The sequence below is a fragment of the Dipodomys ordii genome, unplaced genomic scaffold (genome assembly GCF_000151885.1).
Source record: "Dipodomys ordii isolate 6190 unplaced genomic scaffold, Dord_2.0 Scaffold207, whole genome shotgun sequence".
Lineage (NCBI taxonomy): Eukaryota > Metazoa > Chordata > Mammalia > Rodentia > Heteromyidae > Dipodomys > Dipodomys ordii.
Window position 1 is genome coordinate 1,007,680 of NW_012267423.1, and position 17,332 is coordinate 1,025,011.

Here is a 17,332-nt window from a genome sequence, read left to right on the forward strand (position 1 = left end):
CTGATTTCAGGACTGCCTATGGAAAATGGCTTGATTCAATTTTGTTTAAATATCCTCTTGAAACAAAGTTCCCTCACAGACTGCAAGGTGTGCCACAAAGGAGAAGAGCACTCAGGAAAATAGACACCACTTACTGGACATATTCTGACTGAACATACCTATCTTTGAGTCCCTTGGGCAAAAACAGTAGGGGTCACATGTAACTCAGCATGTAACAAGAATCAACAAAGTCTCTAGGCCTGAGAAGCACCAAAATAAAATAGAGAAAATATTGCTACATTATTTAGAGACAAAACTTCAAATTGTCAGGCTAATCAGTTTGCTTGTTCTACCTAATATCTACCTTACAAATCTAAAGAAAGATTTTCTTAAATATAGACCAGTATTTCAATAATGCAATCCTGATTCATCAAAACCTGAAAGAAGGGCTAGGAAGGTGGCTCAGTGGTAGAGTGCTTGCCTTGCAGGCATGAGGCCCTGGGTTCGATTCCACAGCACCAAATAAACAGAAAAAGCTAGAAGTGGCACTGTGGCTCAAGTGGTAGAGCACTAGCCTTGAGCTGAAGAGCTGAGGGACAGCACCCAGGCCCAGAGTTCAGGCCCCATGACCACCACCAACAACAACAAAAAACAAACATGAAAGAATTTTTTAAAAAATCTTACCCAAAGAGAATCAGAATTTGTAATGGTGGGGTAAAAAAAAAAAAAGAGGTGTCAGTATTTTTTTGGAGACTTGTTTGTATCCTTTGGAACACAGAAAAATGGTTAAGACACAGACTTTATCTTGAAGAGTATCTTTTTTTTTTTTACTGTGAAAATACTGTACAGAGGGGTTACAATTACATGGGCAAGACAATGAGTACATTTCTTATCAAGCATTGTAGCCTCCTCCTTTGTTTGAAGAGTATCTTATAATCTAACTGCATAAATGTAAACATTCCAGACCATCTGAGAGGCAGAATTAAGATGGTTTAAACTATAAGCTTACCTAGAACTTTTAGATATTTAGTATTTTCAGTATATAAAGGGAGTAAGAAAGAAAAAAAGTTAAGTTTTGTCTCTCATAGGGTGATATTCAGAAGTGAATAGCAGGTGCCAGGGATTAGAGCACAGAAAAAAGTTAGAAACCATCTAAGAATCTTATCTGGGGTCCCATCCCAATCTGGGGGTTCAGTAGTTAGAGCAGGAAAGCTTGCAGAGACTAAGGAATTTCCACCAAGAACTGTTTTAGATATGTGTAGAAGACAATAGGAAAAGAACATTCTGTTTCCAGAAGTTTCTGTTGGGAAGGATGTACTAATGAGATAGGATCAGATTAACCCCGTGGGTGGATAATAACATGGCTGAATAAAGACAGACTGATGTCAAGGATTAGGAAAATTTAAAACTGAAGTGGATTCCACCTGAACATCAGGACTCTGTTTAAGAGTATAAGTAAATGAAAGCTCACTTGGGAGCAGGGGAAAAGAGGCCTAATTTGCTAAAGAGATGGGCCGTGTAAGGAACAAAAGTCTGTTCTGAATTCCCTGATCCACAAAGCCTAGATTTCCTCAAATTAGAACAGATGATAAAAGCTGACTCTGGTTAGAGTTCAGCACTTACATTTCTCTACAAGAAAACCTTTTAATTTCCATTTAGAAATTAGATGCCTTAAACTAAGTATTTACATTAGAAAATTACAACCATGGTCTACTTTCTCAGGATAAAAGAATTTTTAATTCTAATGTTCTTTAGAAGTACAAAAGTAACAAAGAAACAAAGTCTCAGTATTAAAGCTGGATCATAATAGATCAAGTAATTTAATTGTGCCCTCCCCTTTATTCAGATAATCAGTAAATGGCTTCTTCTGGTTACCTAGGAAGTCTATGTCAAAGATACAAATCTAGGTTCTTGATATTTGGAGCAAGATATTAATTCTATTGAGACAATTCTTTTTTTACTGTTTCAAAGATTTAAGGATTACCATTAGGTGACTAAACTTGGAGGCAGAGAATTACAATGGGAGCATGGATTAGTGGAAACTGCTCACCTAGAGACAGCCCGAAGGAAACGAGATAGGAGCACACTCAGGATGACTTAATTGGCTTCCCCTAGGCACTATCTTTTAAGCTTTCCCAAGCTGGTAAGGTAGCCTTTAGCTTGTGGGCCTTTGGGGGAGACTTGCCCAAACCATAACACTTGTGCTGTTTTAATTTTAAACACTGTTTCACAATGTGGAATGGTTCACGAAGTATCCAAGGGAAGAAAGTGATACTTCTGAGTTTTTACCAAGTCATTGAAACATTCCACTGCGCTGGATAGACAGCCTTCACTTTTGAAGATGAAATTAAAATCCCATGGCTCTAAAAAGTCACAGATTATCTTCTGTTCATCGCCTATCCACATCTTTCTCCAGCCACATTGAACTGCTTGCAAGAAATGCTGCTACAGGCAGCTCCATCACATCCCTAAAGCTGCACATACTGCAATTATTAGTGTACAAGACGAACCATCTCTTAGCCTCCCAAGTTAAAGGAAAGGAGGGACTATCATTCTGATCCTCGCTCAGAGCCTAGCATATATTTGAAAGCTATCTATGGGACAGATGAAAGAAAAATTACAAAAATGGAGTTTTAAAACTCCTTGGTCTGTTTTGCATATTTCCTAGGCTAATCTCTTATCTTTCCCCAAACACACAACAGAATTCATGCTATGAGCATCTTTCAGCTCCTTTAAACTGACCCAGCAACTCTGAGCAATAACAAGTAGAAGAGTATAAATCACAGGTAGGATAACTGTCAGCTAGAAGTCTGCATTTACAGACAAAACCACGTAAAAGCATTTGCAGATATTTGATATGTATCTGAAGGAGGCAAGCGGGTCACAGCCTTTGGCAATATACCTGTTTCACCTTAAAACACATCTTTTGTTATCAAGTTTGAGAAATGAAGAAATTCCATATATAAATAATTGATCAAAACTTGTAGGGGAATTTGGCTAAGATTAAAAGGCAACTCCAAAACTCCTGAATGCCTGTCTAGATTAGTGACTACAGAAAGTCAATATTGAAGTTAGCTCTAAGACATGAATTTAGCTTTAAAGACAAAAGAAAACAGTCACTAAATTGCATGTTGAGTCATTTGTTGAATACACAGAATTGAGGAACATTATCAAAAGAAAAGAATAAGCACAAACACAGCTCTAAGACTGGGAACTATTCTGAAGACAAAGGAGATCAAAGTCTGTTCAAAGTAGATAGTATAGTCAAGTACTACACTCTAACAGGAGCAAGTGACAGGAAAAATCAATTAGAGAAGAAAAATGACTTCAGATTAAACAGTCATTTGTGTGAGGCTTTGGAAGGGGGAAGGTGTTGAGTTCCCATTTGGTTATTACTTCATGTAGTAACAGTGTATTTGAAGGGTAAATGAAAGCATCATGTTTTAGGACTCCAGTTAACTCTGCTATACTCTGAGACAAGCGCAGGCCTCTAATGATCCACAACACAGCCTGTCTCTGTCTCCACCTCTGTCTCTGCCTCCCATTTCTCATTTCTTCCCTCTTCACAATTAATTCTTCCTTCTCTCTTATGCTTTTGTTTAATCCAAAGCTTCTTCTGGATCTCTGCCATCCTAACATCTCTGCCTATTGACACTTTATCCTAAACTCAAGTTTGTGGTAAAAGTCTTTGACTAGTCTGTAAGATGCCTCCAAAGACAGAGCACCTCACTGGGTTGAGTTCTCATACTAACCTACTCCGCCCATAAATCAGCTGGCCGCTTTAAAGCTGGTCACCCATCATTGGCCTGTTTAGATTGGTTAAGACACAGCCCGGCAAAGCTTGGTGACCATGCAGAACATGCTCCTTTCAGATAAGAGCAGAGAGTGTGACAAGCTCTCACAGTGCTTTGTGGTTCAGATCCATCCAGCCTAGAAACCTATGTCTCTCAGACGCTGGACTCCTTTGTCTCATGAAAGTGAAAGGTAAAGGTAAAGATGGCATCATGTATATAGGCAGTGACAGAATCCTAAGCACAGGGGAAAGGTGGCCTCAGAGAGCAATATTTCTTCCACACAGTGAAGCAGGGGGATGTCTGGAGAATTAATTATGCCTAATGATGCCTATCTTCTCAGTCATATTTAAGTGAAGAATGCCAATAGTTACAGGTTGAGGGAGATTAGGAGCTTGAGCATGATAAAGGTTTGGGAGAACCATTCTAGGGAACACAGAAATGAAGCTGAAGTTGATAAAAACATAAAATAAACAAACATAACCATTACCAAATAAGGGACTCAGGTCGCAGTTCTACCTTGATATGACTGATAGGAAGTTAAACTATCTAGACACTGAAGTAGGAGAGTGAGCAGACAAGATAAGGGTGAGCTGAGAAATGGTCACAGATGAACGCAATGCTGGGGTGTTGTTGGTGAGAGTAGCTCCATGGGATATGCATTGGAGAACTTGGCCTATGCTCATAATTGAATATAATGTACAGAAAACTTCTCTCACATTCTATAGTGTTCCTTGAGGAAGAAAAATAATTAAATGACTTTTTTTTTTTGCTGGTCCTAGTTCTTGAACTCAGAGCCTGGGCTCTGTCTCTGTGCTCAAGGCTAGCACTCTACCACTTGAGCCACAGCACCACTTCTGGCTTTTTCTGCTTATATAGTACTGAAGAATCGAATGAACTCAGGGCTTCATGTATGCTAGGCAAGCACCCGATCACTAAGCCACATTCCCAGCCCTTAAATGGCTTTTTATAAAAGACTTTTCATGTATGATTATTTACATGGAAGCCTGACTCTTAATTGGCAGAGAAGCATTTGATCTTACATAACATGGTTTAGCTTGAAAATGTTAATCATCCTAGACACTACTTATTTTTCTTGCTGAGCAAAGAAAAGAGAGCCAATCTTTCTGCACAACCATCATTTATCAGTACGTATGCTAGATGTTTTACCTATGTCCTCATTAATCCTCCTAATAGCCATGGAAGACAGGTATTACTGCTGGTAACCTATAGTGAGAAAACTAAGGCACACAGATGTCAAGGAATTTGCTCAAGATTGTAAAACAAGTGTGACACCAAAGCACATATTCTTTCAACAGGCCACACTTACAGAGTTGAATAAGGTGATTTCAAGATGAATGTAGACATTCACCTATTACCACAGTTTATATGTGACCTTACTATGAACCTGGACAAATAATTTATAAATATTATTCTTTCCAACATAGTTAACTACAATTATTCGATTACTGAAGAGTGCAAATGTTTACCAAAATATACTATTGTGCCTGCCATGGGAATAAAGAGTTGGGGATCTATTTCTGACTAGTCATGTAACCTCAGGTAAGCTTTTCAAACCCTTCTTTGTCCTGTTTCTTAATCTGGTAATGCAAGGACATTGGATGCAGTGATGACATCCATTTACTCATATAGGAAATAATTTAAACTCTTCAACGCCATCAGTGTGGCCCATTGTAGGTGTTGGGAATACAGTGTTGAATACAATTAGGATCTTATGGAATTTACATCTAAAAAACACTTGGCCTGAAGATAGGAATAGGACCTCTCAAGGTAGTGAAGGGCCAACGGCGGGACAATTTCCCAAACCATTTGGGGAATACTGTTTTGAAAGTATATTCCTCAAGAAATGAGGAACTAGAAACAGGGTTAATAATTGGCTGCACTCATATGGTAAAGCAAAAGGTCCCGAAGTTCAGGGATTTCCAGGTTGTGGCAAAGGTGACGGTTCCTGGAGGATGGATGAATGGAAACTTAGTGTTCTTTCTCCCCCTTGTCCTAGGTACCTCTTTTATCATTGGTGTCCTTAAAAATATGCTTTCCAGGACACTGGTAAACTTAGCGCCTCCCTGAATTCCAGGAGCTTCTCTAGTAAGTGACATAAATCCAAAGAAAGTGTTAGAATTCCAACTTAAAGCTTGTCAGTCAGAACCCAGCACAACTTGGTGCAACTGGCATCTAAAGCAAAGACAGTCTGTGAGACTGAACTCTCACTCTGTGGGATCAGATGCTATCTCCAAGTAGACAGTGTGTCAGAATCAGAGATAAGTCATACACAGTCCTAGTTTGTCTGCTGGAAAACATGGTCTCATAAGTGTTTTATTAGGTAAGTAAGCAAAACACTTTGGGTTCCCTTATCCTGAATTGTCTCCTAAATTCCTCAGAAAGTAAGCACTGTCAGTATTCAATGATACTGTTAAGCATTTGTGCATGTGGTGTCCTTTATGCAGAATGGCAGGGAAAAAAAAAACAAACCCAAAGATTGGGAATTTAGTATTTTAAGCAATATGGTGAACAAAAGTGACACCACTTATATTGTTCTCTTTTTGAAGCAGAGGTTCATTAACAGAGTCAATTCTAGGCTTAAAGTAAGATTGAAAATGCACTTGAATATTTCCTGATTAACTTAAGCCCTAAGGACACCTGGGCCAATCAAATATTAGACATCCTACCATCAGCCATGATCGATCTCTCCTGCTGAGCTCAAGCAGCAAAGCTGTTGGATTAAACTTGATGAAAAGGGTAAGTGATACCAGGTACTGGTGGCTCATGCTTATAATCCTAGCTACTTAGGAGGCTGAGATCTGAGGATCATGGTTCAAAGCCAGTCCCAGTAGGAAAGTCCATGAGACTCTCATTTCCAATTAACCACCAGAAAATCGGAAGTGGCACTGTGGTTCAAAGTGGTAGAGTGCTAGTCTTCAGTGAAAGACCTCAGAGACAGCACTCAGTCCCTGAATTCAAGCCCCATGACTGACAAAACCAAACCAAACAAAAACCCGTAAGTACTCTCTTTATATTTAAGTAAATAAAAATTATTTTAAAATTCTTAAAAATAAAAGCATGTCTATTCCTTTCGCAATGAATTTGTACAAAAACAAACAAGCAAGCAAACATTAGCAATGTAGAAATATTTTGGTGATGCAACGTCTGCTTATGTATTGTTATTCTTTAGCGTTCTGAGAATCATAATAACATCTGAAGTATTTGGAAATTGTTAAAACTTATTTTCACTCCTCTCAAATCTAAAGGGTATAACTAAGGTTTATGATACAGTAAACACAGAATAACCACAGAAATATATAGGACTTATAAACAACATAGCAGTCAGTCATAGTATGTTTTATTTTAAACTTGCTGTTCAAACTTCCAAATACAACACACGTGGCAAAGAACAACAGTTAACACACGACATCTGCCCCATTCAGTCCTTGAACTGCCTTTTCTATATGATGTGATATGTTACAATTGCAACTGTTTACATTCATGGTAATCTGAAAGGCAGCAATGTCAATATTCTACCTTGAAACGGTGCTGTTAATACTATGAGACTGCTTAACATGACAACTTCTTCCATTTACTATCTACTGCTGCCAACATTAATGACATAATTCAACATACTATTAAGTTGTTGAGAGGTACTTAAAAAATCAACTCCCAATTCTAAGTTAAACTGAACTTCAACCTAATGCAAGCATTGTCCTAAATCATTATACTCAGCTACTTTTCTTAAAAATATTTCCATTCTGAAGTTGTGTGTGTGTGTGTGAGATACAATAATTTCATTTCTTATCCCTAACAGAACTCATACCATACTTTTTTTTTCTCAAAATAGATTTAATATATTCTGTGCAAAATGTTAAGTTCTGTATAGGTATGTACCTTATTTTGAAAAAGTTTATAAAATATAACTCCTAAAAACAACCTCAATATTGGACAATAGAGGAAGAAGGTACATATCAGACAAAGCCTAATATTTCACATGAGAAACTAAGTATGTTCTTAAAGCTCCAGTAATACATTCCTTGAAAATACTCAGAATGCACTTTGGTCATTATTAAACATATTAGAACACAGGCAAATAAAACAAAATGCCTTCTGTTGTTTATACAAAGAAAAAACACTATACAACAAGGTTGAATCGAGGCTGGTCAAAGGAATGGTAAGAGCAAAGTGATAGGACAATGGCTCTATTCTCCACACATTCCTGATTTAAGATTATGATTTGGGAATTAGAACTGCACCAATCAAATAAAATATTTACAATTAATTTTTAAATTACTTAAAACATGGCAAAAATGTGAGGATATTCAACATGACTCTGCACCAAAATTCTAGATTATTTTCAAATAAATTCTTTGCTTTAGAAACCAGATGCTCAGTTAAAAAAAAGTCACAGAACATTTTATGTTTCATGTAATTCCTAAAATACTCTTGATTGTACAAACATAACAACTTAAAATCAAGGCCTAATATAACAAACCATCGTATTTTCCCCATTTACCTAACATGCCAACATGACAAATTCTCATTGGACACTTGGCAAATTACTGAAGGGGAGAGCAGTTTCCAGGTTAAGATAGCCCTTATATACTTGGGGTGGGGGTGGGGGGTCGGGGAAGGCAGGGGGAAGGGCAGGAAATGGTTGGACAGGAGGTTGCACCAGATTAAGTTTAGAGCGCAGAATTTGGATGCTGAAGCTGTCTCTTCTGAAAAGTTGGATGTAATTTTATAACTCAGATAAATATTTTATTCATTCTTAATCTTATACTTAAATTGTTTATTTAAGTGTAGTATGAATAGCATACACTATAGTGTACCATGGAGAAAATTATTTTGCTTGAGTAAACATAACGTACTTTAGTAATAGCAATAGGCACTTCACTTGTGAGTTGAGAATGTGTCTCACTCAAAAGGATACCATATCATGCCCTAGTACACTATAACATATCCCATAGGAAGATATGCATTAAAAGTAACCATTTTTAAAAGTGCACATTTTGAGCATGCACAGTTGGAGCTGTGCAAACAGCCCAGTGTTTCAAATAAATATAATTATTACTAATTTATTTTTATCAAAATATTTTACAGTATGGTAACCATTTACAATTATTGCTCCATTAAGAGTTTTATCATCAAAGAGCACTTGTTGACCTATTACATAATACCGTATGTATTAACACTGAAGGGTGCTTAAACTGTAGCTTAGTAAGTTTAGATCCTGGCATTGTTCTACAATATTTCAAGAGAAACCCTGACTAAATCTTGACATACTGAAGAAAATGCTGCATGTGTTTTGTTGAGTCCAATGCAATATTTTAAAGTTATTTTTCTCAAGTAAGGCAAGTTCACGGCATTGATGGAGAAATAGTGCTTAGCAATGGCTTCTATTTTCATAATTTCTTATTCTGTTAATTACAAGCAATTACCAGGATCTCAAGTATTGGGGGTATCAGTTTTATCACCCTTTCAACAAATAAGAACATCAATGCTTAAAAAAATATAACACTAAAATAAATGTAAAAAAATAGTGAACAAGTAAAATAAATATAAGAATTGCACACGACAGTCTGATGTAAACACTTCAATTTCCCAGTGGAGACCTCTGAAGTGAGGAGATGGTGACTGCTTTCAGGCAGCGTAGTCAGAACTCATACTCTGAAAGAGGCTACATCTCTCCTCTGAATTGTCATGACTTAATCTTCCATAGCTAGAAAAAAAATAGCAGAAGTAATAACCACTAGAGCCATCTTTATATGGTTAACTCAAATTCTACTAAATGCTACTTCTGGTCTAAATTTATTTCACAGTTCTGATATTTTAACTCTTTTATCCTGTTATTAAAAAATAACAATCTTCTCTAAACAAACAAAAAAGATGAAAATCAGATTTCTTTTGTTTTCTTTTATCCATATAGTATTTGTTTAATATGCTGGTTCTACACAGCTTACCAGTTTACTAGTAGTTAGTTGTGCGCACATTTGAGGATGTATCTGGCATTATATAGGTAAATAACACAATTCCAACAAATTGTATTCTTTATTATCATCAAAACAAAGGAGGAGGCAACAATGCTCAACAGGAAATGTACTCATTACCTTGCTCATGTAACTGTAACCCCTCTGTACAGTATTTTTACAAAAAAAATACAAAAAAAAAGAAACAGCAAAAAAAGCTATGCTGAAATTATATGAGGAAAAACAAACACTTCCTTCTGTCATATATAAGAATTCTATATATGCCAAATTCCATTTCAAATGACTAGTTCTATAGTACTAGAAGCCATAATACATATCATTCATTGAAATTAAATGTAAAATTTTAGTTTACTAGTATCCACCTTTACTAATATACTAGAATAGTTTTTAAATAATTGGTGGGTTTTTTTTGCTTTTTTTTTTTTTTCTTTTTGCCAATCCTGAGGCTTGAACTCAGGGCCTGGCACTGTCCCTGAGGTTTTGTGCTCAAGGCTAGCACTCTACCACTTCAGCTACAGTGCCACTTGCAGCTTTTTCTGTTGATGTGGTACTAAGGAATCAAACCCAGGGCTTCATGTATGCTAGGCAAGCACTCTAACACTAAGCCATGTTTTTAAATAATTTTATGCATTCTTATCAAAATGACTCTATTACTGTCATGTGAGATTTCAGAGTGCTATAGAAAAACCAGTGTCACAGAAATGCAACAGAATTCTCAGAGAGTAAAAGAATTTTAGCACTGACCTTTAAATTAAAGCCAAGCAAGTCACTGATAACACCAGAAACAGCTGACAGGATGACAACCTGGGTGATGTTATAAAGCAGTGGATTCATTGTAAGCCCATACAGTCTAAAGGGACTGTCCAATTCCTAACAGAGGAGAAAGAAACCATTAGACTCTGACTCTCAATTATCATTTAGACTAAATAAAGGCAATATATAGTATGGATTTAAAGGCACTGTTCCAAAAGTTACAAATCATAGATTTTTTTTAAAAATAGACTTGAAATAACTTTAATAGTAGTTTTATGGTTTTGGGTGGGTTTTTTTTTTTGGAGAAAGTCATTTCTTTTTTTTTGTCGGTCGTGGGGCTTGAACTCTGGGCCTGGGTGCTGTCCCTCAGCTCTTCAGCTCTTCAGCGCTCTACCACTTGAGCTACAGCGCCACTTCCGGTTTTCTGGTGGTTTATTGGAGATAGGAGTCTCACGGTCTCTCCTGTCCGGGCTGGCTTTGAACCGCGATCCTCAGATCTCAGCCTCCTGAGTAGCTAGGATTACAGGCGTGAGCCACCAGCGCCAGGTGGAGAAAGTCATTTCTTTGGCAGGAGGGGTACTGATCTTGGCACCTGAACTCAGTCGGGGCTTGGTGCTTTCCCTTAAGCTTTTTTTGCTCAAGGATAGTCTCCACCACTTAAGCCATAGCTCTACTTCTGGCTTTCTTTTGTAGTTTCATGGAGATAAGAGTCACATGTACTTTCTTGCTTAGGCTGGCTTTGAACCACAATCCTTAGCTACTGACCTCCTGTAAACTTGGATTATAGGTGTAAGCCACTAGTGCCTGGCTAGAGAAAGTGACTTTAGGGGCTGGGAAGGTGGCTCCGTGGTAGAGCGCTTGCCTCACATGCATGAGGCCCTGGGTTCAACTCCTCAGCACCATATAAACAGAAAAGGCCAGAAGTGGCACTGTGGCTCAAGTGGTAGAGTGCTAGCCTTGAGCTGAAGAGCTTGGGGACAGCACCCAGGCCTAGAGTTCAAGCCCCATGATCACACACACACACAAAAAAAAGTGACTAAAAATAACTAACTAAATTCATAACTACAATTTCTGTCCCAAGCCAATGTTTATAAGTAAAATATTAGTCTAGTAGCTGGAGTTATTTTTTGGCATAAGAGCTGGAAGAAAAACTGAAATAGAATGGTTTCTGTGGAATTAGAGATACAATTAGTCTAATTTTATAATATTAACATATAGTAAACATTCCTCTTGGGTCAATTCATTTACAAATACACAAATGGACTGATTCAAAAACATTCAAAGGTCTTTTGTATATGCCAGGCTCTTAGATGTTAAAATCTAGCCTGTTTGAAATCACAATTCAGAATGTATACAAAGAATTCAAAACAATTCATACAGTGAGATATATGCAAAAATCTGGTATCGGAGGAAGGTGTTCCTGAAACTTAAGAGTGTGAGGAAGAATAGTTAAGAATGAGAATACATTTGAGTTGCTACAGGCTGCTCAGCACTGTTATGGCCTAAATGAAAAGAGAGAAATATATTAACTCATAAAGCTGGCTTGTTAAATAAGGGTACTCTCTGGAAGGTTATGCTCACAGACTGACAGTAAAGAATTTACACAAGAGAAGAACAACCCTGAAGTACGTGGGAAAAAGAACACTGAGTTAGCAATGTAACACGAGAGATAAGAGTGATATCTGTAGCAGAAACATCTTAAAAGTTCTGTGCACCAAAATCTCAAGGGAGAGACAAGGGTCTCACACAGGGCAATGCTGACAGAAAAGGGGATAAATTAGAAGATACTTTAACAGAGAAGTACAATCTATATTAAGGTCCAAGTTTTGGATAAGGAGACTATGTATGCTCAAAAAGGATAACATCTGTGCTTTGCATTTTAGTTATTTTTATACTTGTCTCTATTCTGAGGTTGTAGCTGTTCATAAAGCCTCATGTCTAGGATCCCCTCCTGTCTAGCAGTGTCTAGACCCTGAAGATTTATAATACCACTGTATCAAGCAAATATAAAACTATCAATTATATTTGCTTGATACAGTGGTATCAATTCAAGTTCTTTTTCTCATAGAGCATTTAGGTAAATCTTCCTTAAAAAAGGAATTTGTCTACATTATTTTGCATATTATTATTAATATTACTTTTTGGTCAGTTGTGGGGCTTGAACTCTGGGCCTGAGTGCTGTCCCTCAGCTCTTCAGCTGAAGCCTAGTGTTCTACCACAGCGCTACTTCTGGCTTTTTCTGCTTATGTGGTACTAAGGAATTGAACCCAGGGTCTAATGCATGTAAGGCAAGCATTCTACCACTGAGCCAGCTTCCCAGACCCTATTTTGCATATTATTTAAAAGTCACAGCTTTCTAAGAATATTTTAAAAGGAATTTGAAAAAGTGAGTATTTTACAGTTACTTGATTTATAATCCTTCCACCCATTTCTTTTGAACTCTTTCAATGCCTAATCACTGTGTACTTTTTAGTTGACAAGAGAATTAACTATACTTTGGAGTTGCAATTAATTTCATACCACTCTCTGAAAATCTTAAGGAATATGTTCAACTGGTTACGGAAACTGAGATTTAGATAAACATTTTCATTTTAAGAAAGAAAAACATTACCAATGACACAAGTGGCATAAATATATTATTAGGACCGGGCACCTGTAATCCAGGAAGCTGAGATCTGAGGATCATGGTTCGAAGCCAGCCCAGGCAGGAAAGTCCATGAGATTCTTATCTCCAATTGACCATCAGATAACTGAAAGCTGTAGCTCAAGAGGTAAAGCACTAACTTTGGGCAAAAGAGCTCAGGCACAGTGGCCAGGACCCAAGTTCAAGCCCCCAAACAAACCAAAACAAAAACCAAACAAAAATGTGTGTGTGTGTGTGTTGTGTGTATAAAACTAGGACATTAAGATACGTTATTACACTGGGCATTGGTGGCTCACACCTGTAATCCTAGCTACTCAGGAGGCTAAGAACTGAGGAACATGGTTCAAAAGCTAGCAAGGGCAGGAAAGTCCATGAGACTCTTATCTCCAATAAACCACTCAGAAAACTGGAAGTGGCTCAAGTGGTAGAGCACTAGCCTTGAGCTGAAGAGCTGAGGGACAGCACCCAGGCCAAAAGTTCAAGACTCATGACGCTATATATATATAAAATTACTTTTATCAAAATGACTCCACTCCACTACTGTCATGTGATGTGAGAACTCAACAGTGGTAAGAGTGAAACAAGTACCACAAAAACAAAAGAGTTCCAAGAGAGATGTTACCAAAAATTATTTTAAAATGAAATGATTACTGATATATCTTATTACAATGACTATGTACTATTACTGTTTAAGTTAGCTCAGGTCAAGCAAATGGTTGCGCTGAGAAATATAAACTAAAAAGATTCCTAAAGTACCATCAAATCTTCTTTATTGAAATCAATTTCCTAGTAATTCAAGAGGCATAAATCTGAAAGGCATAAATTTTAACCTCTACAATGCTCTCAGCATTAGGAAAAACAATCTATAATACCAAAAATAATTATTCAGCTTATTTGAAGGAGAAATAAATTAAAACTATAAGAAGATGCCCAAATGTAATTTATAAACATTTTGGGTAGTCAGGAAAAGTAGATACAATAGGGGTGCCGGTGGCTCTCACTTATAATTCTACTCAGGAGGCAGAGATATGAGGATCACAGTTCAAAGCCAGCCTGTGCAAGAAAGTCCATGAGCCTCTTATCTCCATTAAACTACTTGAGCCTGTGGTTCAAGTGGTAGGGGCTAGCTTTAAGCACAAGAGTCTCAGGGACAGCGCCTAAGCCCAGAGTTCAAACCCCAGATGGGGAAAAAAAAAAAAAAAGAAAGAAAACACAAAGTAGGATCTATGGAGCCTAAGAATTTCCCAACAGTGTACTTTACATCAATTTTCAAGTTTATTCTTACCTTTAGTAGTTTAGTAGCCAGTTTTAAAACATTATTCACTAACGTAAGTTCCTCCTTTTTGTTAGGTTTCTTCTCCATTTTCAAGTAGAGGTTTATCTTTCATAAAATAGAGTCAACAAAAATATTTTATAACATGGAATACAAATTTTTAAAAACTGTAGTGCTGAGGATGGAACACAGTGCCTTGCGCCTCTTAGATAAGCACTCTCATATGAGCCACACCCTAAGCCACAAAAACACATGAAAGATACCCGCCAAAATATTAATGGTGGGTCTCCTGATATTAAGATTATATGTAATAATTAATGTTTTTCTTTATATATTACTATACATTTCAAATTCCAAACTTATTTTATAATAAGAAAAACAATAGTAACTTAAATACTTTACAAATGTAGTCAAACACCAAAACAAAAAGAAAATGGGATGGTATTATTATAATATACTAGTTCCAATTTCCACTATTATCCACTCGGTAATAGAAATTGCTCTACCCCAAGCCTGCGGAAAAAGTATCCTAGGGTAGCTTCAATTGAGCCTGCCTTTCCACACACAAGCTGGCAGATACAACTTAATCCATACATTGACTAGCAAGATTAATGCAGTATTTGCCAGATATCCTAGGTACCATGAACTGAAAAGTTAGTAACATCCCAGGCCAGTATTATAGGACAGCAAGTTTATGGAGAAGCCTCTGGAAAGGAGGTACAGAGAAGAACAAACATAGAAACCATTAGCCTCAGAATGAATTGGAAGATCTGACAGACTGTCCAATTCTATGTCTTAGAGATCTTTCTTTATGTTGGTTACTTCCCATTTTCCTTAACTTCAGCTCATTTTTTTTAATATTCTTTAATGTCAATCTTTAAGATTCTTTAATAACGGGCTGGGAAGGTGGCTCAGTGGTAGAGTGCTTGCCTTGCATGCATGAGGCCCTGGGTTCGATTCCTCAGCACCACATAAGCAAAAGCAAAAGCAAAAAAAGCTGGAAGTGGTTCTGTGGCTCAAGTGGTAGAGCGCTAGCCTTGAGCTGAAGAGCTGAGGGACAGTGCCCAGGCCCAGAGTTCAGGCCCTACGACCGGACCCACCCCCCTCCCCCCAAAAAGATTCTTTAATATCAATCTATCCTTAAGTAAAATATGCAACAAGTTAATTGGCAATACATTTGTTATGTAATTATTATGAAAGGGTGAGAGGAACATATTTAACAAATTCATACAAAATAAAATAAACTACCAAAATGATTATAAATTATTCATAGTTATACAATTTCATATTTATTCTAATGTGGCTCTAAAAACACTGTAGAACAAACATGTCCTACTAATGGTCGAGAATCCATCATTTCCATAAGTATTTTTTCCTTTTTGTGAAATGACAAAGGGATATAAAAACAGATTAGATTTGAAATATGAGTCAAGGCAGAAAGTCTCATGTTTAATCAGATTTTAAGCTTGCTTTATAGGCACAAACGACCTTAATCAAACAGAATGTTCCAGAGAAATTCAATTTTAACTTAGTATGCAGAATATAGAAATTAATTTGTAACACAATAGACTCACCTGTTCAGTAAGTAATATTGAGGTATTGCTATATTTTTTACTTGTTTCTGATCCAAGTGTAACAAATCGTAAGAGAAAAAGTGTCAATGAGATGCACCATATGACCAGTTCCCAGTTGTAGTGACAATCAAGAAAGATCTCATGTACATGAAGCAGCTGAAGTGGAGGAAAAAGAAACAGTAAGCAGCAGTGTGGTGTGCAATTGTGTTTTAAAAAGAAATTGTTTATAAATGTAGAATTATATTTTGAAAAAATTCCACACTTCTTATGAAAGTATAGAGAATAAACAATAGCCCTGAGTCTTGTAACCAATTTTGTTGCATGTTAATACTTAGCTGTAGTTACTTCACACTTTGAAAAATGATCAGATTCAGCAGAAACCCCTTTAAAAATTTCCTGATCTTTGACCCCTAAAACTCTGCCCCACCTCAAAAATAATATATTTTGTGCATCTTTTCATAAAGGATTTTAATAATTTCGCTAGGTACTTATCCTTTTTCCCCCCCTGCTGCTGGCATCTGGTCAAGGAATCTACCTCTTGAGCTACACTCCTAGCCCTTTTGTTCTACTTCCCATGTAGCTGGGATTCCATGCATATGCCAAGGTGCTCAAATAAAATTATTTTATTTACATTTTAAATGTTGTATGTCATCACATGACCCCAATGTTGTATATTATACCTCCATTTTTTAAATCTCACAGAACATCATTTGAGACTTATGTTGATACATTTAGTTGTAAATCTGTTCATTCTAGCTCTTATAAGAACACCAAGGGAAGGGGTAACAATGCTTGACAAGAAATGTACTCATTGCTTTACTCATGTAAATGTATCTCCTCTGTATAGCATCTTTACAATAAAATTTTTTTAAAAAGAATTTAGAACTAAAAAAAAGATATCTTAGTAAAAGAATCCACCACAGCTTATTGGACTACTCCATCAATTAACATTTATGTTCTTTGTCAGGAACCAGTGGCTCAAGCCAGTAATCCTAGCTATTCAGGAAGCTGAGATCTAAGGATTGTGGTTTGAAGCCAGCCTGGACAGAAAAGTCCCTGTGAGACTCTTATCTCCAATTAACTGCTCAAAACCCAGAAGTGGCACTTTGACTCAAAGCAGTAGAGAGCTAGCCTTAAGCAAAAATTGCTCAGGGATAGAGCCCAGGCCCCATGACTGGAAAAAAAAAATTATGTTCATGGGGCTGGGAAGGTGGCTCAGTGGTAGAGCACTTGCCTTGCATGCTCGAGGCCCTGGGTTCGATTCCTCAGCACCACATAAGCAAAAAGAAAAAAGCCGGAAGTGGTGCTGTGGCTCAAGTGGT

General features: G+C 37.1%; 1 protein-coding gene across 2 annotated transcripts in view; it reads right to left on the reverse strand.

Annotated features, from left to right (window-relative positions):
• Positions 1 to 8,402: 8,402 nt before the first annotated feature.
• The window catches only part of Phtf2 (putative homeodomain transcription factor 2), a 107,933-nt gene continuing 99,003 nt past the window's right edge, over positions 8,403 to 17,332 (reverse strand). Inside the window, exons 15-18 of one of the 2 annotated variants that reach the window (XM_013035282.1) lie at positions 16,011 to 16,166; positions 14,449 to 14,544; positions 10,511 to 10,570; positions 8,403 to 9,498 (exon numbers count right to left, since the gene is read on the reverse strand). In XM_013035282.1, coding sequence (XP_012890736.1) covers positions 9,478 to 9,498; positions 10,511 to 10,570; positions 14,449 to 14,544; positions 16,011 to 16,166 — 333 coding nt within the window. In that variant the 3' untranslated portion in view covers positions 8,403 to 9,477. Of the gene's footprint in view, positions 9,499 to 10,510; positions 10,637 to 14,448; positions 14,545 to 16,010; positions 16,167 to 17,332 lie in introns of both variants that reach the window. The other variant, XM_013035281.1, reaches the window with a different exon arrangement.